The sequence below is a fragment of the Erinaceus europaeus genome, chromosome 2 (genome assembly GCF_950295315.1).
Source record: "Erinaceus europaeus chromosome 2, mEriEur2.1, whole genome shotgun sequence".
Lineage (NCBI taxonomy): Eukaryota > Metazoa > Chordata > Mammalia > Eulipotyphla > Erinaceidae > Erinaceus > Erinaceus europaeus.
This window is the reverse complement of record NC_080163.1, coordinates 129,057,384-129,078,831: the sequence shown is the minus strand read 5'-3', so window position 1 is coordinate 129,078,831 and position 21,448 is coordinate 129,057,384. Positions and strand designations below refer to the sequence as shown.

Here is a 21,448-nt window from a genome sequence, read left to right as displayed (position 1 = left end):
ATACAGCTTCCCCTGGTGCCCTATCTAGTGTTTCTATGTGGAGCCAAGGCTTGATCATGGATTCTCATGTATGGAAAAGTGTGACTTTACCAGGTGAACTAGTTCCTGGTTTCACTATGTTTCTCTCCAAATGAGAAGTTTTGGTCTTTATATAAGCAAACATTGTTCCACCCCCAAACAGAGTTCCTCAAAGGCAGGCATCTGATTTCAGGCACTGAATCCAAATAAATTCTACTTGTCACTCTGATCTGGCAGAAGCAGCTTTATCCCCTTGAATCTAAACACTTAGGGTGATGACTTCTGAAATAAGCACATGGAACTAGCTTTTGATATGAAGTATGGGGCCAGGTGGTGGCACACCTGGTTGAGCACACACATTACAATATGCAAGGACTCAGGTTTGAGTCTCCATTCCCCCCTTCCCCCCCGCTGAGGGAAAGCTTTGCAAGTGGTGAAGCAGGTTTGCAGGTATCTGTCTCTCTCCCTCTCTATCTCCCCTTACCCTCTCGATTTCTGGGTGTCTCTATCTAATAAAGATTAAATAAATAAATAAATGAAAGGAAGAATGGGGATAGGAAGGCGGGTATCTGGGGTTCCAAAAGTTACACTATAGAGTGTAAAGCTCATATGCCTTTTATTATTTTTTTTCAACTATGGCATCTAAGCTTTAGGTAACATTTAATGAATATCAGTAGACTGAAAGAACTAAAATATTTTAAAATCTGAGATAGGGGGTTAAACCAGATCAAGTGTAACTTGTTATTATTTTTTTTAATTAGAATATCCTGCGTTTTCATTTAGATTTCACAAAGAGATGTAGAGGTTGGTACCTAGGTCAGGCATTGGACTCTCTCTTGCTCTTGCCTCATCATATTGAACCTTTATAACAGCCCCTACAGTTCATTTTCTATACTTTTTTATTTTAATTTCTTTATTGGGGGACTAATGGTTTACAATTGATAGTAAAATACAGTAGTTTATACGTGTATAACATTCCTCAGTTTTCCACCTAACAATTCAACCCCCACTAGGGCCTCCTCTGCCATCATGTTCCAGGACTGAGCCCTCCCCTACTACTCCAGAGTCTTTTACTTTGGTGCAATACAACAATTCTAGTCCAAGTTCTGCTTTGTATTTTCCTTTCTACACTCTCTTAAGCACCAGAGCGCTTCACTTCCCTGATTTTTGTAGAGGATCCATTAAACTGACAAAGCCCACAAACTCCCATCATTCAAAAGGAAACAGTGGGTTCTTTTCTGAGGAGAACATCAATCATAGGGAAATCATTAAGTGAGATAAATTTCCACTAATTAACCCAGAATCATAATAATTTTCATAACTGTATTCAGCTATGGCTAATGGGTCATATTAACAAAACTACAAATCAGTATTATGTAACAGTTAAGTAATCAAGATACAAATGACTGTTGAAAAGTACTCTGGTAGGACATAATTTAACTCTGGCAGAAGAGCCTAATATTCTATATAGCATGTGACTTTTGGAATTCCAGATACCTATCTTCTTATCCCCATACTTCCTTTCAAAAGATAAGTTTCACGCACTTATTTAGGAAGTTATCACCCTCAGTGTTTAGATTCAAAGGGATAAAGCTGCTTCCACAAGATCAGAGTGATGAACAGAATTTATTTGGATTCAGTGTCTGAAGTCAGAAGACTTAACCACGAAACTTGAATCATAGCACCGCCTGGTGGACACAGTGTTTTAATTTCTCCAGGCCTTCTTTACACTTGGGTGACGTCTCAGCTAATTTGTGCTTCTTTTCCTCTTTACCTCTCAGGTGAAGGAGGCCATGCAGAGAATCCATGACAGAGGGAACATTGGCAAGTTAATTCTGGATGTGGAAAAGACCCCAACTCCACTGGTAAGTTAAAAACAGAGAAATCTGTGTAGTTTAATATAGGTAGGTCAGCTACAGGTAGAGGAGAGATAAATATAGGCAGCTGATGATCTTGGGAAGGAGGCCATCAATAGTTATGGAGATTAGTCACAATGCGGGTCTAGTTACAAACTGAGATGGATGGTCAGAAGATTGGGAAAATGCTTTACTGAGAGAATTTCAGGAGCAATCTGATGACGGTCAGAAAGCATAGAAACTTTTGGCTTATGTCTGTTACAAACACTATTAGCAGTCACTAGTGGAGGAATTACTAGTGATTCCTAATACATTCCTATTCATATGCCTGCTGAAATAGTGTCAGTTGCCTCTGGGATGTCTCCAGATGATTTTTTTGGGGGGGAGGGGATAGGACAGAATTTGAGAAGAGAGGAGTCAGAAAGTGTAGGGGACGGTGGAGAGAAAGAAAAGGAAGAGAGAGATACAGAGAGAGAGAGAGAGAACAACTGTAGCACCGCTTCACTATTTATGAAGCTTCCTGCCTACAGAGGAGACCAGAGATTTGAACCCAGATCTTTCTGTATGATAAGATGTGCACTCAACTGGAGTGTGCCACTGCATGGCTCCTCTCCAGACAATTCCATTTGTTTTGTTTCCTTTATCATCATAAAAATCCGTCTATCTAGGAAATTCACTAGAACCAAAGCATATCAGACTCAATTCCAAGATACTCTTGCAAAGGCCAGATAATGTCAAGAGATAACCCACTTTAGTCACTCCCTGACTTCTTCCCTGTCATATGAAATAACTCTGAGGTGTGTCTCTCACAGTCTCCCAGAGATCCCCGAGAGATATGAACCCCAATTGCCCCAACAGAAGCCCTCTGATTAACACATTATTCCTTGCCCCTCTGATTCATTCCCTCTCTCCCTACCAGGACTTCCTGGGGTATTCTCCCACATGTTGGGAGAACACCACAATTTCAAGTACTTGCATTCAAGTACTTATATCAAGCTTGCTCTTTGGGGTGTTCTATACAAGGCAACAAATTCCACACCTTCCTGGGGGAAGCAGACCAATCCCAGCTCCTGGCTGTCAAAGAAGTTCCCCCCGGGGGGCTGGGCAGTAGCACTCCAGGTTAAGCACACATGGAGTGAAGCACAAGGACTGGCTTAAGGATCCCTATTTGAGCCCCTGGCTCCCTACCTGCAGGGGGTTGCTTCACAAATGGTTAAGCAGGTCTGCAGGTTTCTATCTTTCTTTCCTCCTCTCTGTCTTCCCCCTCTTGATTTCTCTCTGTCCTATCCAACAACAACAGCTATAGCAACAATAACAGTAACAACTACAAGGGCAATAAAGTGGGCAAAATGGCCTCTAGGAGCAGTGGATTCATAGTGCAGGCCCCAGGCCCCAGTGATAACCCTGGGAAAAAAAAAAAAAAACAGAAAAAAAAAAAGTTCTTCCCTGTGGGCTTCCTCAAATGCTTGGAGAAGGGATAGGGGGAGGGCAGGTGGCAGATAGGGCCTCCTAACAAGTCCTTTATTAAATTATAGATGGCCAACGACAGCACAGAAACCAGTGAAGCTGGGGAGGAAGAGGAGGACCATGAGGGGGACAGTGAGAACAAGGAGAGGATGCCCTTTATCCAGTAACCAGGAGCCAAGCAGGAGGATGAGGATGATGGTTTGAAAGAAGAGCCACTGAGCAAGCTCTTCTGTGCCCTAGTGAACAAATCCTGTAGTCCAGTGTGTGTTGTGTTTGTCTGCAGTAAGCTGAGCTAAAAAGCTGTTGATCACTGTTGTTTTTTGAATTAAGTGCCAATCCCATTCCATGCAGTATTATGGCCCTTCCCCTTCAGCATACTTCCCTCCCCAATTTCAAAACCCTCTCTTTTAGGGTCCTTCTCAATGGTTCTAGAACAGCCTTGCAAATGAATAAAAACCCACAAGTCTAAAAGACCAGGCCTGGGTAAAGACAGATTTGGAGAGTAAGATGGCATAGCTACACCCTGTTTGGGACCTGGAATTCTCCAAGCCAGTGACACTTGTGGTTACCAGTCACTTTTTGCTTCTGACAAGAGCACCTGTCAGTTTGGCTGACAGAAAGAGGATTGTCCAGGAAATGTTACTGTGAGCTGATAAATTTCTGATCTTTCTATGTAGTGCTTTCCTTCACCCCCACTTAGGAAAGTGACTTCCATGCATTCACTTAGTCATTCATGATCAAACTTTGAACCACTCTCCTAAAACTCTCCAATGCATGAGCCCTTTGCTGGTTCTTATTCATAAACACAGGGAAAGGGGTATGGCTTTTTCAAGACACATGGTAGGTCAACATCATGAGTTCTGAGGCTACACTGAGAGGCTTCTCTTCTGGTACCACATCCCATGATAAAAACCTTCCTCACCTCTACCATATATATTTTAATTGTAAGGAAACTCATCCCTTACACCTGTGTTTGTGCACTTGCCATTGGCATTACCAAATTTTACTGTTTTCATCAAGTAGTGAGAAGTCACTGTGGATCCTCCATGGAATCTTTCCCTTGTAGGCCAGATTTTTTGGGGAAAAAAATTGAATCTCTTTCCTCACCAAAGTATGTTCCAACATGTGATAATACAAACGGTTGATGTTAGGTATCTGTTGCCAAATGAAATAGAAAATCCTGGTGCAGACATTTTGCAGAGCCCCTGCTCTTTGGAAATCAGGGACCAAATTACTTGACTAAAAACTTTTGTCCTGTTTTCTAGCTCCTAGTCCCCTGAGATATCCCCTTCCCAAGTCCATCCCACTTGGTATGGCTTCAGGTAACACAGTTCCCTGCATAAAAAGAAATTGACTCAGTGTCTCCCCAGGTGGGCAACCCACCACCTCCTCCCAGTCCTTTTAGCTGAAAGAGTTGAATCTATCACTCACAAACCAAGCTGGAGACTCAAGGAACCCACACAATTATCACGCCAACTCTTGTCTCCTGGAAGACAGACAGGGTTCCAAACTGGCCCAATTTCTCTACCAATGAGCCTTAGGGTAGACTTAACTCTTCCTCTCCCCGCTTCCAAGTGATGGAAATGGACACATCTCAACAGTGACCTTGTTTTATTTCCAGAGTCCTTTTGTAACAAATGTCACTTCAGTAATTATGCTCTTTATTCCCTATCCTAAGCTTGTGATGATGACTTATTTATGCCAAATATTTATCTGAAAGAAGTTTCTGCTCAATGTAAGTGTGTGTGTGTGTGTGTGTGTGTGTGTGTGTGTGTGTGTGCAATGAAGTTAAGACCAGATGCTGCCCTCTGATGAGCATGTGTATCAAAAAAAAAAAAAAGACCGATAATCTTTTCTCAACCTAGGACCTACCAATATTCTAGTTCTGGTCTGTTTTGAGAGTTAGTGTTGAGGTTTTATCCCCTCCCTATACATTTGCTAAATGTTGTATTATTGATCATGTTTGTCCTGTAATCAAGCTGGCATGGAATCTTAAGAAGAACCACTTACCCAAGTGACACTCCAAGTGAGCTGTACAGAAATGGCACTTGCTGGGGGAGCAACTGGTCATACACTGTTCTCCTTTTCCAGGAGGGTAGGAACTCTACCTTCAGAATCCAAATGACCTTCACTATGATCACTATGAAAGCCACTCTTCCCAAGCCTGTGCTTGATGGGTTCATATTTTCATGCAAAAAAAAAAAAAAAGAAAAAGAAATCATGTCAACTGGCTAGGGACAGCCCTTTATAGCAGAAAAAACAAAATCAAAATTAACCACCTATTGCATTTTAATTTTCAGCACCTTCTTTCCCATCACTTGGTTGTTTTTATGAAGGAAATATAAAGAAATGTCTCGGTTTGCCTTAAAGGAACTGTGAAGGCTTCATTGTAATTTAATATTGACTGAAGTGAACTGAAACATTGTCTAATGTATCTGTGGCTTTAGAGCTTTTGTTATATTGTGCCTACAAAGCAAATTATGTTTACATAAAAATATAAATAAAGTATTCAGCATAGCATAAACTTGCCTACAATCAGTGATTCCACATGAGTAACTGTTAGAAAAGCAGTCCCACTATTGAGTATCTAAAAAGATGGAAGACTCTCCAGATGAGAAACTAAAGAAAGCATAGACCTACTACAGCATATACATGTTACAGTGCACAAGAACCAGATTCAACTCCTGGTCTTCACCTGCAGAGAGGAAGCTTCTTAAGCAGTGAAGCAGTACTGCAACAGTCTTTCTATCTCTCTCCCCACTTCCTCTCATTTTCTCTGTCTCTATCCAAAATAAATAAATAAAGTAAAACATTAAGAAAAGACTACATAGAAAACATCATGTTGAGATGAGACAAGTCTTCAAAAAGGCATTCACATTCCCTCAAGCAAGAAAGTTAAATCACTAAATAAGGTAACTACTAAAGATATAATGATGACAGTAATAATTATATTGGCACTTGTCAGGTACCAACCCTATGCTTTCAAAATACTTGAGACATGGGAGTCGGGCTGTAGTGCAGTGGGCTAAGCGCAGGTGGCACAAAGCACAAGGACCGGCATAAGGATCCCAGTTCAAACCCCGGCTCCCCACCTGCAGGGGAGTCGCTTCACAGGTGGTGAAGCAGGTCTGCAGGTGTCTATCTTTCTCTCCTCCTCTCTGTCTTCCCCTCCCTCTCTCCATTTCTCTCTGTCCTACCCAACAACGACAACAACAATAATAACTACAACAATAAAACAACAAGGGCAACAAAAGGGAATAAATAAATAAATATTTTAAAAAAATTTTTTAATAAAAAAAAATACTTGAGACATATTAACTCATTTATCCTCCCAACAGTTCCAATCTTACAGCTGAGAAAACTGAAGCATAGGGAGGCTTTTGCACTTGTCTGAACACAATTAATAGGGAACAGAGTCAGGATTTCAAGCCAAGGTATTGATAAATTTATTTATTTATTTATTTATTTATTTATTACCAGAGCTTGGCTCTGTTTTATGGTAATGCAAGGGATTGAACTTGGGACCTCAGTCTGTTTCCATAACCATTACACTATCTCCCCTGCTCATAACTTATGATTTTATCCACCCTAGCTTGCTTCTTGGCATAAATGAAGGTAATATAGGATGCATTTCAAATTACCATCCCATGTTTACTAAAAAAAAAAAAAACTTCAGGGATTGCTTCCTCAGATTTCAAATATATATAATTTATAAATCTGTGTTGCTTTGTAGCAAATAATAGGCACTGCAAGAAGCCTTTAGTTCCTCTAGCCCTCTATCCAAATTTGATGAGGTATTGACTTTAAAACTCATACATATTGGGAGTTGGGTGGTAGCACAGTGGGTTAAGCGTATGTGGCGCAAAGCGCAAGGACTGGTGTAAAGGTCCGGGTTTGAGCCCCTGGCTCCCCACCTGCAGGGGAGTTGCTTCACAGGTGGTGAAGTAGGTCTCCAGGTGTCTGTCTTTCTCTCCCCCTCTCTGTCCTCCCCTTCTTTCTCCAATTTCTCTCTGTCCTATATAACAACAACAACAATGATAACTACAACAACAATAAAAAATAAGGGCAAAAAAGGGAAAATAAATAAATATTTTTTAAAACTCATACATATCATAATTGTTTCATTTCCATGGCCCATATTTTAAGATTCTCAAAGAGACAATTCAAAGGTCAATCTTTAACTGGTAAAATTTAATATAAAGAGGAATTCATTATTGATTAGGAAAACCTTGCTGTGTTTACCATATTTCTAAGCAGAAAGTCAAAAATAGTGAGTCCCACTTCACTGAAATATCACATTCATAAACCTGAATTTGCAAAGTAGAAAACTTAAGTCACCTTGTCAATGAAATTCTTTTATCACCTCACCAATATATATATTTGTGTATTCACATTTACACATGTGCATGCAATTTAAGTATCAGGACCCCACAATCTCAGGTGGTGGTGCATTGCTGCATTCATATACAGTCCAGCAACAACCACTAAGATCTACCCCCAAAATCCAATTCTGCACTTCTATATCTGAGAAATGAGAGGAAGTCTAGAAGTTGGAACCAAAAGTCTGTCATACAGTATGGATTGGGCTAAGGTAGTTATAAAGGAAGACAGTTCAGAAGCTATTTGGGGCACAGAAAAACATTTGTGTAAAGCTAAGAGGTGAGAACATTTTAAGAGGACACTGGAGGAATGGGAGGTGGGGCAGAACAGTGTCACTGAAATGAAAATGTGTGAAATGAACTTCAATCAGAGAAAGGAGAATTATGTACTGGATTTGGAGAGATCTTTGAATGTCAATCTGATAATCTTGGATTTCTTTTTTTTATATTTATTTATTCCCTTTTGTTGCCGTTGTAGTTGTTGTTGTTGCTGATGTCGTTGTTGTTGGATAGGAAAGAGAGAAATGGAGAGAGGAGGGGAAGACAGAGCAGGGGAGAGAAAGACAGACACCTGCAGACCTACTTCACCGCCTGTGAAGTGACTCCCCTGCAGGTGGGGAGCCAGGGGCTGGAACCCATATCCTTATGGCCCTTGTGCTTTGCGCCACATACGCTTAACCCACTGCACTATTGCCCGACTCCTGATAATCTTGGATTTCTACAGAAAGGAACAAGGATGTGTAATGATATGCCATGAATGTCTGGGATATGGAAGTGGTTACAGACTAAACTAACTCAAAGTTTAATTGGAGGAGGGATAGAGCATGAGTCTAAAGGTGGTCCAAAGTTAGACATCAAATATCTTGATTCTCTTTGTCCTGTTTTGGGTTCTTTATAGTCAGAGAAGAAATCTTCAGTTTTCTGCAGTGTCAGGAGGTAATCCCAGGAAGTACAGATGGAAGAGAGGAAAGGTAAACCAGGAAAGGGAAAGAGGCAGTTCAGGGTGAGTTGATATACAGACAACTACCATGGGAGACTAGAGATATATTCCAGAGCTGTCCCATTTGAAAGCTGAGGAAGTACCTTTATAGTCCTTCTCCCTCTCCTCCATCCTGTGAGAATGCAAGGAAACCAGTAATCCAGTAGACTGCAAATCCAGCTTGGGTCACATGTCCCAAGAACTTGACCATGCTGGCACCCTTATCTTAAACTTCCTTCCAATATCCCATCTATGAGAAATAAATTCATATTGTTTATGAATAATATGTTCATGTGAACATTTAACAATATGTTTATGAATAGTCCCTGACTCTTATTATTATATTAATCTAGATTGTCTAAAATACATTTTTGCATTCTCTGTCATGAATTGGACGAGCAGAGTTCCAGCCAAGCAAAGCTATGGAAAATATATCCATTGAGTTATTCAAATTATCACCCAGACACACAAACTAATGATTCAGACAGGAGCAACAGAAACCTCAACACAATACACACATATGAACCCACACATGTGCAGTGATCAAGAGCATAAGCCTTGAAATTTCTAAAATCAGCTATCAAATCTGGGCAGATTGCTTGGCATTTGAACTTTTCCTCACTAAAATGGGGGTGGACATCTAGAATTTTGTGAAAATTAAAAATAACAGTATAGCATATTAATACTATAATTACATGTCTTATCTGAAACCCCTATTTTGAATACCAACAAAAGCATTTTTTATTCAATCAACAAACACTAACCAAATGCTTAGCATGCTCCTGAAAGTATTTTTAGTGTCTAGGCAGCAAAAATAAGAAAAACATTGCCTCTGTCATCCAGGCACTTAAGAGTTTAGTGATGTGATGACAAAATAATTCTCTCTTGTGCAAATGGCATGTTATAGATGCTGGCTTGCCAAGGTGAGTGATAAAAAGCACAAAAGCACTACTCATCAGTGAAGTATGTCCAATCCATATCCCCAGCCTGTGATTTGGCTATGGAAAAAATTGGGAATTTAAAACTTAGGAAGGTAAGGGTTAGGAAGATCAACAGAAGAGCATGCCTGAGGCACACATATGTCAGAGCTCAGTTCTATCTCTCTCATAAAGATAAATACACAAATCTTTAAAAAATATATTTGTGAAGGGGCTGGGTGGTGGTGCACCTGGTAGAGCACACACATTATAGTGTACAAGGACCCAGGTTCAAGATCCTGGTTTCCACCTGCAGGGGTAAGCTTCACAAATGGTGAAACAGTGCTGCAGATCTCTTTCTATCTAAATCTCCACCTCTACCTTTACCCAAAATAAATAGACAGATTTTTTTCTTTAAAAAAGATCTATTGGGAACTTCTGGAGGTATGGCTATAGAGTAGGAGCTATTTCAAATTACTCCCCTATTAAGCTAGAAAAAGCAACAACAAAAACAAAGAAAAAAACCTGAAAACTCAACAAAACACAACTGGGATTTCTTTAGAAACTCACTAAGCCACAGCCACCAAGTTGCAAACACTACTATGATTCTATCCTGACTTCCCTGGGCAGATGACCTCAACAATGTGTCCTAGAACCTCACCTCTCCATAGCCCTACCCTACTACAGAAAGATAGAAGCAGGCTGAGGATATGGATTAACATGCCAACATTCATGTTCAGTAGAGAAGTTATTACAAAAGCCAGAACTCCCATCTGCACCCCAAAAAGAATTTTGGGGCCCATGTTTAGCACAGAAGTCTATGTAACCTCTGCATCCCTGTAGGTCTGAGCTCACATTCTGTAGGAACATTCCAGGCTGCACTAATTTCAGGACCCATCTTCCTCGGGTAGTAGGTAGAGTATATTGTTCCATTCTCTTCAGAGAATGGAACAGTCCCTACCATTATTGATCCACATTGAGGGCAAGATCTTATAGAGGCCAACAAAGGGGTCCATTATGTTGTTCCTGATGGAGATGACCAGTGACAGTGGCAAGAGGGGTCTGTTAGAGGTCTAGGCCCATCATGTCTGTGTGGGAATCCCAGGACTCCCTGACTAGGGCCCTAGGTGATGGGGTGGGCTGGTAGTGACTAAAGAGTCATCATTAAAGTATGCCAGTCTCTTGCCCTTATTCAGCTTTTGCGTCCTTATTTTGTCTGACAAGGTTAGCTTTGGAGTAACTGAGGGAAGTATAATAGGAAGTAGATGAGGATAAGATAGGTCTAAGTAGAAATTATTTCATTAGGTCCTTTATGGTGTCTTTTTAGGTCTTTTGACTTGCTTTATTTTTTATGGTTTTAAAATAATTTATTTCATAGGTCTGTTTCAATTTCATGTCTTAGAGCATACATTATTTAATCAAGAAGCACTGGACAGAGATTGTAAAAAGGGAAGGAACAATTAGGATAAGAAACCACCTCAATTTCATTAGAATTTGATCTTATTGGGAGTCGGGGGGTAGCGCAGTGGGTAAAGCGCACGTGGCGCAAAGTGCAAGTACTGGCGTAAGGATACCAGTTCAAGCCCCCGGCTCCCCACCTTGCTACAAGAATTTTATGCGAGGGTAGAGTCTGAATATGTCAGAGATTTTTCTTGGCCCACAGGCCAGGACAGTGGTGGTATTAGCACATGCAAATCTCCCATAACTCTGACGTCTGGCTGCTGCTATGAGGGTCTGGAGATTGTGCAAGGAGTAAATTCAATATCTTATGGCATCAAAAGAATGTACCTGATGTAATAATATTCAGATAATGACAGTTTTAAGCACCCTTGCCCTGATATTTTCCCCCTTAGAAGTATATTTTGCTTTTTATCTTTGTGATATATAATCACCTATTATTTGTACCTTAGCATTTGTTCCCTATGTATATTTAACTTAAAAAAAACTTTAATTTTCCTTGTTCATTGTCAGTCCAAGTTCAGGGCGCCATTATGCCAGGCTAGCTTCGCGGGCGGGAGACATAGAGGACCAGGACCAGGGACACATGGCTGTGTTGGTATGCTTCTAATTATGCTTCTGGGATCTAGTTCTGCTTCTGTTACATTGCTTGACATTGTGGTCTATTTACATGGTCTTTTCTGTTACATTGGTTTGGTCTTACTCTCCCCCGCAGGGAGATTTGGCTTAGCCCTTGCTAGTTTTCTCGCTACTCCCTTCTCCCCGCCCCTGCCCCCTATCCTACATACTTCCTGAGTTCCTGCCGCTGCCACTGGAGGAGAAAGATGGAGGAGCACATTGCCCGCTCTTGAATAAAGATTAAACTGCGTTCTCAGCTCAGCCGTGTGTCTCTGGTCGTCTCTGTTACCCGCCCATGAAGCCAGCCCCAGGTAGAACAATTATAACCCTGTTATCTTATAATTTTGTAAACCAACATTAAATCACTAATAAAATGTTTAAAATAATCTATTAAAAATATCTAAATGCCCAGAGAAATGAGGTAAAGATGATGAGAAAGGCTCTGAACCCCAATTCTACCAGGACCTATACCATTTGTCACCAAGAATCTTTGTTTTTATAAACTATCACTGAGAGGAAAAAGAATCTGGAAACACCAGAGGGAGTCAAGCACTATTTTTCTTATCTGAGAGGGAAGAGGAAAAAGGAAGGACATTCACAAGTAGTAATAGGTGTAGATGTGACTTAGCACGTAAAGGGCTGGGGACACCACATAATGGTTATGCAAAAGACTCTTGTGTCTGATGCTCCAAGGTCTCAGGTTTAATCCCCAGCTCAACAATAAGCCAGAGCTGAGCAGTGCTCTGGCCTTCTCTATATGTCTCTCTCATTAAAATAAATAAATAAATAAAGTAAAAACTATGGGACCAGATGGTGGCTCACCTGGTTGAATGCACATGTAACTTGGGTTCAAGCCCCTAGTCCCTATCTGCAGGGGGAAAACTGCGAGTGGTGAAGCAGTGTTGGAGGTGTCTCTCTCTCTCTCTCCCTATCACCACCTTCACTGGCTGTCTCTATCCAAAAATTAATAAAGATAATAATAAAAAAGAAAATAAAGGCAGTGTTACAGAAGTGAATAAAAATGGGGACAGAAGTGAATAAAAACAAGGCTAAACATAGACCTTCCATATGACCCAGTAATTCCTCTCTTGGGGATATACCCAAGGATTCCATAATGCCCAACCAAAAAGATATGTGTATTCCTATGTTCATAGCAGCACAATTCATAATAGCTTAAACCTGGAAGGAACCCAGGTGCCCAACAGCAGATGAGTGGCTGAGAAAGCTGTGGTATATATACACAATGGAATACTATGCAGCTATTAAGAACAATGAACCCACCTTAGCTGACCCATCTTGGACAGAGCTAGAAGGAATTATGTTAAGTCAGCTAAGCCAGAAAGATAAACATGAGTATGGGATATCCCCATCATCAACAGAAGTTGAGAAAGAAGAACAGAAAGGGAAACTAAAAGCAGAATCTAATTAAATCGAGAGCAGGGCACCAAAGTAAAAACCCTTTGGTGAAGGGGAGAGTGGCCATTGGGCTTCCCGGTGCAGCGGGGGTGGGGGGGTACAGGGGGTGGTGGTTGGGATGGGACACAGTCTTTTGGTGGTGGGAATGGTGTTTATGTACACTCCTATTAAAGTGTAGACATATAAACCACTATTTAATTAATATGAGAGGGGGAAAATTGATCATATGTCTAGAACTCCTCAAAACACAGACTGAGTCTTTTTAATACACAGGCTGTCTTTGATATGTTGACTCTCTCAAAAGCCTAGACCAGGGAGAACAGAAGCAACCGGTAGCAAAGCTATATACAAGATGCTGGGTATTATACCCCAAACCCTAACAAAGGTACTGTTCAAAGTTAACCCAATCACCAAATAATGTGATGATAACAATAACTATCCATTGTCTTCTTGAACCCTAACACAGCAGGAACCTCACATTTCCACTATAGAGCCTATATTTCCCCCAGTCCTGGAACCTTAGGGTAGGGCCCACTTTCCTGCATGCTTCTCTCAATTCAAATCAAATAATATTGCATCTGTGGATCGCAACCCAACCAATGCAACAAGTGCCACCCCAGCATGCTTCACTTCAGACTGTATCCAGAGACTTCAGGTGTGGAATGAGAACCCTTCAGCGTCATCACTCGGGTGAGACCTTTTCCTTTCATAGTATTCTCTAATTCCATTCCAGGTGTTCCACTTCCCAATAAAGTCCCTAAACATAGATATAGTCCAGGTCCCCTGAGATAGAGCATATGTTCACACATGCCCATAAACTAGGGAAAAATATATACCTGAAAGCAGAAGTACACAAGAGCAGGGAATACCCCACAACACTTCATCTGCACTATTCCAGTCTTTAGGTCCATGGTCGTTCAACAATTTGTTTGGCTTTGTATGTTAACTCTCTTTTCAGCCACCAGGTTCCAGATGCCCGCACAATGCCGACCAGACTTCCCTGGACAGATGACCCCACTAATGTGTACTGGAGCTCCACTTCCCCAGAGACCCACCCTACTAGGGAAAGAGAGAGACAGACTAGGAGTATGGATTGACCAGTCAACGCCCATGTTCAGCAGGGAAGCAATTACAGAAGCCAGACCTTCTACCTTCTGCAACCCACAACAACCCTGGGTCCATACTTCCAGAGGGATAGAGGATGGGAAAGCTATCAGGGGAGGGGATGGGATATGGAGATCGGGTGGTGGGAATTGTGTGGAACTGTACCCCTCTTATCCTATGGTTTTGTTAATGTCTCCTTTCTTAAATAAATTTTTAAAAATGGGGAGGTGGTACAGTGGCTAGATCAATGGACTTAAAAGCATGATTCAGGCATAGCACATAATAAACTGATACTCTGTTTATCTCTCTATCTTTCTCTCACTTTAATAAATAAATATACTATTTAAAAGTTGTTGTTTTCTCTATCATCTTTCCCTTCTAAAGTTAATACTTCCAAGATTCAACTCAATTCTTGAAGAATTTCCTAAGCTTTGGCTGTGTGTATAGTACTATTTTATATGTTGGGAAGGACTCTGAGAAAAATACAACCTGACCATTGCTGGCAAAGAGCCCTCTCTCTGAAGTGAGAGTAAAACAAAGAAACCAACCCAGGAATGGACCAACAGTTTAACAAAGAGAGATGAATGGATCTCCAGGGTGCTAAGTGAGGAGAGGAGAGATTTTTTAAAAATTTCTTTATTGGGGAATTAATGTTTTATATTCAACAGTAAATACAATAGTTTGTACACGCATAACATTTCCCAGTTTTCCATATAACAATACAACCCACACTAGGTCCTCTGCCATCCTTCTTGGATCTGTACTCTCCCCTACCACACACCCCAGAGTCTTTTACTTTGGTGCAATACAACAATTCCAGTTCAGGTTCTACTTGTGTTTTCTTTTCTGATCTTGTTTTTCAACTTCTGCCTGAGAGTGAGATCATCCCATACTCATCCTTCTGTTTCTGATTATTTCACTTAACATGAATTTTTCAAGGTCCATCCAAGATCAGCTGAAAACGGTGAAGTCACCATTTTTTACAGCAGAGTAGTATTCCACTGTGTATATATACCACAATTTGCTCAGCCACTCATCTGTTGTTGGACACCTGGGTTGCTTCCAGGTTTTGGCTATTACAAATTGTGCTGCCAAGAGCATATGTGTACACAGATCTTTTTGGATGGATGTGTTGTGTTCCTTAGGATATATCCCCAGGAGAGGAATTGCAGGGTCATAGGGTAGGTCCATTTCTAGCCTTCTGAGAGTTCTCCAGACTGTTCTCCACAGCAACTGGACCAATTGACATTCCCACCAGCAGTGTAGGAGGGTTCCTTTGAGCCCACAACCTCTCCAGCATTTGCTGCTGTTACCTTTTCTGATGTATGACATTCTCATAGGAGTGAAGTGGTATCTCATTGTTGTCTTTATTTGCATTTCTCTGACAATCAGAGACTTAGAGCATTTTTTCATGTGTGTCTCAGCCTTTTGGATCTCTTCTGTGGTGAATATTTTGTCCATGTCCTCTGCCCATTTTTGGATGGGGTTATTTGTTGTCTTGTTGTTGAGATTTGCAAGTTCTTTATTCTGGTTATTAGCCTCTTGTCTGATGTATGGCATGTAAAGATCTTCTCCCGTTCTGTGAGGGGTCTCTTGATTTGGTTAGTAGTTTCTTTAGCTGTGCAGAAGCTTTTTAATTTGATGTAGACCAATAGGTTTATGCTTGTCTTAGTCTTCTTTGTAACTGGATTCGTTTCACTGAGGATGTCTTTAAAATTTATGTGCAAGGGGGTCGGGTGGTGGCACAGTGGGTTAAGCGCATGTGGTACAAAGTGTAAGGACCAGCATAAGGATCCCGGTTCGAGCCCCCGGCTCCCCACCTGCAGGGGACTCGCTTCACAGGCAGTGAAGCAGGTCTGCAGGTGTCTATCTTTCTCTCCCCCTCTGTCTTCTCCTCCTCTCTCCATTTTTTTCTGTCCTATCCAACAACGAACAACATCAACAATGGCAATAATAATAACCACAATGAGGCTACAACAACAAGGGCAACAAAAGGGGGGAAAATGGCCCCCAGGAGTGGTAGATTCATGGTGCAGGCACCGAGCCCAGCAATAACCCTGAACGAAAAAAGAAAAGAAAAAAAATGTTTAGTGCAAAAGAGTTCTGCCAATATTTTCCTCTAAGTATCTGATAGTTTCTGGTCCAACATCGAAGTCCTTGATCCACTTGGAATTTACTTTTGTATTTGGTGAAATATAGTGGTTCAGTTTTCTTCTGCATGTTTCAACCCATTTTTTCCAACACCATTTGTTGAAGAGACTTTGCTTTCCCCATTTAATAGTCTGAGCACCTTTGTCAAAGAGTAGATGTCCATAGGTGTGGGGGCTTAATTCTGGGCTCTCAATTCTATTCCAATGGTCAGTATGTCTATTCATATTCCAGTACCAAGCAGTTTTTATGACAATGGCCCTATAATACAATTTGAGATCTGGGAGTGTGATGCCTCCAGTTCTGTTCTTTTTTCTCAAGATTGTTTTGGCAATTCTAGGTCTTTTCTGGTTCCAGATAAACATTTGTAGCATTTGTTCTATTCTCCTAGAAAATGTGGCTGGGATCTTGATGGGGATAGCATTAAATTTGTAGATGGTTCTGGGTACTATATTCATTTTGATGATGTTAATTCTGCCAACCCATGAACATGGAATATCTTTCCACTTCTTTGTGTCTTTTTCAATTTCCTTGAGTAGTGACTCATAATTTTCAGTATACAAGTCTTTCACTTCTTTGGTTAGGTTTATTCCTAGATATTTTATTGTTTTTGTTGCTATAGTAAAAGGAATTGATTTCTGGATTTCATCTTCTTCTACCTTAGTGTTTGCATAGAGGAATGCCACTGACTTTTGAATGTTAATTTTGTAGCCTGACACCTTACTGTATTTCCTGATGATTTCCAAAAGCTTCTTGCTGGATTCCTTAGGTTTTTCCATGTATACTATCATGTCATTTGCAAATAGGGAGAGTTTGATTTCTTCTCTTCCAATCTGTATGCCTTTAATTCCTTGCTCCTGCCTGATTGCTATGGCAAGAACTTCCAACACTATGTTGAATAGTAATGGTGATAGTGGGCAGCCCTGTCTAGTACCTGATCTGAGGGGAAATGCTTCCAATTTTTCACCATTGAGTATGATGTTGGCTGTAGGTTTGCTATATATAGACTCCATTATCTTCAGGAATTTTCCATCTATTTCCATTTTTTGTAGTGTTTTGATCATAAAGAGACGCTGTATTTTGTCAAAGGCTTTCTCTGCCATCTATTGATATGACCATGTGGTTTTTGGTCTTGCTTTTGTTGATGTGGTGGATCACATTGATTGATTTACGTATATTAAACCAACCTTGCATGCCTGGGATAAACCCCACTTGGTCACGATGAACAATCTTTTTAATATACTGTTGTATCCAGTTGGCTAGAATTTTGTTCAATATTTTTGCATCTATGTTCATCAGAGTTATTGGTCTGTAGTTTTCTTTTTTGGTTGTGTCCCTGTCTGCTTTTGTTATCAGAGTGATGTTGGCTTCATAGAAGCTGGAAAGGAGTATTCCAGTGTCTTCAATCTTCTGGAAGACTTTTAAAACTAGAGGTATTAGTTCTTCTTTGAAGGCTTTATAGAATTCATTTGTAAAACCATCTGGTCCAGGACATTAATTTGTGGGAAGATTTTTGATAAATGTTTCAATTTCATTCGCTGTGATGGGCCTGTTCATGTTATCTACTTCCTCTTTACGTAGTTTTGGAACTTGGTAGGTATCTAGGAAATCATCCATTCCTTCCAGGTTCTCTAGCTTGGTGGCATATAGTTGTTCATAGAAGCCTTGCATGATATGTTGAATTTCTGCAGTGTCTGTTGTGATATCTCCTCTTTCATTTATGATCTGATGTATTTGGCTCTTCTCCCCTTTTTTTTGTGAGTCTGGCTAAAAGGTTTGTTGATTTTGTTCACTCTTTCAAAGAACCAACATTTACCTTTGTTGATCTTTTGTATGGTTTTCTTATTTTCAATGTTACTGATTTCTGCCCTAACTTTAATGATTTCTGTCCTTCTGTTTGCTTTAGGGTTCCTTTGTGCTGGCACTCCCATGGAGGGGATCCAGTCAGGGGGCAAGCCACTGAACCTCCCCCACCGGCTCTCAGGGACCGCGTTATTCAGACAGGAGGCTTCTGGGAGTATTCTCAAACACTCGTTTTATTTGGGGATTGGTACAGGTTTATATAGAGAGTTAAACAAAGAACATTTTTCAAATATGTCATAAATTACAGGTTTCTTAAAGGTCAGCTTGGCCCTATGGTAGGGGGCCAGTATGACAAGAATTGATGCGATACATAAAGGTCAAGACAATTAGTCTCCGGGATGCAGGCATTTTAATTATCCAAAGGCATTTGAGAGAAGCATAGGGGTTAAACCAGTAAGGTGAGGTAGAGAAAAGAAAAACAAAACTTGATGTAAATCATAGATATCAAACAACACAAGGAAATAAGATTTGGGGGTATTTCCACTGTCTGGTGTTAGGGGTGTATGATAGAGTGTGTTCTCCTTTGTGATCAAAAGGTTAAGTGTATGTGTGAACTTAGAGTGAACCCTAAATCAGGCAACCATTTGGCCTGCTGCTAGCAGGGAGAACTAAGTGTGAGAGGCTTGTAGGCTTTCTGTGAGCTTGGGATACTTCTTCTTCTAGCGTTTGCCCTTCTTCCGTAGCCAGTCAACAGCGTCAGGTTGAGCCTGATGTAAAGTTTCAAGACCTCCTTTGAATCTGGAGAGGTGGCAGTCGTTGACTATGTGGGTCATAGTCTGTCTGTAGCCGCAGGGGCAGTTCGGGTTGTCTCTGGCTCCCCAGCGATGGAACATAGCGGCGCACCGGCCATGGCCTGTTCGATAGCGATTGAGGAGGGCCCAATCATAACGTGCTAGGTCAAAGCCAGGTTGACGCTTGTTGCTGCTTGTTGCTGGCTTTGAAAGTGACTGGGTTCCATGTGGATTTAGTCGGCTAGGAAGGATCGTCAGTTTCCCCAATGAATGGGTACTCACGGGATGCACCATGGGAAGGTCGATCCAATGGGAGACTAACAAGGAGGAACTGAGTCTGGGAGACTTTTCCCTCTTGGCTCATCTCTAAGGAGAGAGGCTAATAAGTGGGATGTCTTTTCAGACCTCCATCCAAGGATGGGAGAGCTTCCCTAAGCTCTACCAAGCTTTCACATAGTCCCACACCATTCTTCTTCTTCTTCTAGGTCTTTAAGATGTGCAATTAGGCTGTTTATTTGTGCTTTTTCTTGTTTCCTAGTGTGTGCTTGTATGGCTATGGACTTCCCTCTCACTACTGCTTTAGGTGTGTCCCAAATATTTTGATAGCTTGTGTCTTCATTTTCATTGAACTCTTGCATCATTTTGATTTCTTCCTTGATTTCCTCTTTGACCCAGAAGTTGTTAAGAAGTGTACTGTTGAGCTTCCACATTTTGGGACTATTACCAATCTTTTGTTGATTGTTAAGTGTTAGTTTAATTCCACTGTGGTCTGAGAAGATGCTTGGGATGATTTCAATGCTCTTGAATTTGCTGATACTGTCTTTGTGGCCTAACATATGGTCTATCCTTGAGAATGACCCATGTGGACTAGAGTAGAATGTGTATTCCAGCTTCTTGTGATGAATGACTCTGAAAATGTCCAATAGTTCTAGTTTATCTATCTCTTCATTTAGCTCCCTTATGTCTTTATTGATTTTCTGCCTGGATGATCTGTCAAGTTGAAAGAGTGAGGTGTTGATCTCTGTCCCCTGGTGTCTGTCCCTGATGCTGCTCCAGATTCTGAGGACAGTAGCAGTGGAGACTCAGAGTTGCACTTGGTGAGTCTCCAAGGGGGTCCTCTCCTCCCTTCAGCCATCCCCTGGTTGGTGAAACAGACTGGAGGTGGTGTCTCTGATAAATTGCTGGACTGTTACCAGCCACTTAATCTCTCCCTAGGCTCCTCTTTGTCCACCAGCCACATGTGTTTGCACTCACCAGTGATTTGGTGAGTTCCTGAAGTCGTTCTAGTCATGTCTTGTTTCGGTCCCTGGTGGTCTCCTTTGGTATTCCTAGTTAATCCTGAGGAGAGATTTTTTAGAGGGTTAATAAAAATGTCTCTATGGAATAGAAGTAACATAGACATTCTATTTTTTGCCTTCTAGAATTAGCTTAGAGTCCAATGATCAGATCAGGGACTCTGAAAACAGACAGCCAAAGTTTCAATCTTGACTGTTAACACTGCCAGCAGTGTGACCTGGAGATAGTACTTAATCTCTGGTTTTTAGTTGACTCTTCTGTGAAAGATGAATAAGAACACTGAAACATTTTCAGGGTGTGTTCTATTTTCAGAGTCAATAGATGTCAAGTGTGTATGTGAGTGGAACATAAGAAGTACTTGTAATGGTGAGGTTTTTCTTTTGGTCAAGTGTATCTCATATTCCTTTGAGGAAATGACCCTGACTTTTGTATGTAGTGGTGGAGGTGCTATAAGCAAAGGTATCTTGTTTTCCTCTAACAAAATGGAAAGTCTGAACCGGGAAAGGTCAAATGGATATTCTCCTTGTAAATAACCTGAAGATTAAGAAGACAGATGTAAGCACAGGAAAATGAATGGAGGATATGAAGGACAACCACCACAGAGTTTTGCTCATAGATAAAATATACAGAGTTGAAACGTGTACTTGCAAAAAAAATAATAATAAAACTGCAAACTATCTCCTAAGACTTTATGAGAACTATAGTGGTTACCAGTGTGAAGTTAGGAGTCACAATGTTGCTGGTGGGTGTTGTTTGGAATTATTTTGTGACTTTATAATCTAAAAGCATCCTTTTTATTTCATAATCTTTTAAACCACTATTAAATCACTAATAAAAATTTAAAACCTATTAGTCCATCAATAATACTGATAATACAATGCCAACTAGTACATATAAAGGAAATATATAATACAATAAGAAAAATACTGTTGGGAAATTGTGCAGATGTGGTTGAGCATTGTCAGGGCCTACAAACCATTTTGTTTACAGATATCCACCACTTTATCCCCTCAGGGTATTGCTAGCTTAGTTAAAACCATTGCAACAATTGCTAGGACACTGGGAAGGTGGAAGCATCCTAGTGACTTCCTTCCCAGCGTGCCTTTTGCCTCTCCATCCCCTTTCCCTGGCCAATCCTGTCCCAACTCGCCACTTCCAGTTTTTGCCCTATAAAGCCCTCCTACTTCTGCCTCTCTCT

The 21,448-nt window shown here is 40.9% G+C and overlaps 1 protein-coding gene across 2 annotated transcripts in view; it reads left to right on the top strand.

Annotated features, from left to right (window-relative positions):
• Positions 1 to 14,292, top strand: part of VAT1L (vesicle amine transport 1 like) — a 179,183-nt gene extending 164,891 nt beyond the window's left edge. Inside the window, exons 8-9 of one of the 2 annotated variants that reach the window (XM_060185132.1) lie at positions 1,800 to 1,883; positions 14,074 to 14,292. In XM_060185132.1, coding sequence (XP_060041115.1) covers positions 1,800 to 1,883; positions 14,074 to 14,205 — 216 coding nt within the window. In that variant the 3' untranslated portion in view covers positions 14,206 to 14,292. Of the gene's footprint in view, positions 1 to 1,799; positions 1,884 to 3,409; positions 5,866 to 14,073 lie in introns of those variants that run through there. The other variant, XM_007516633.3, reaches the window with a different exon arrangement.
• Positions 14,293 to 21,448: the final 7,156 nt, after the last annotated feature.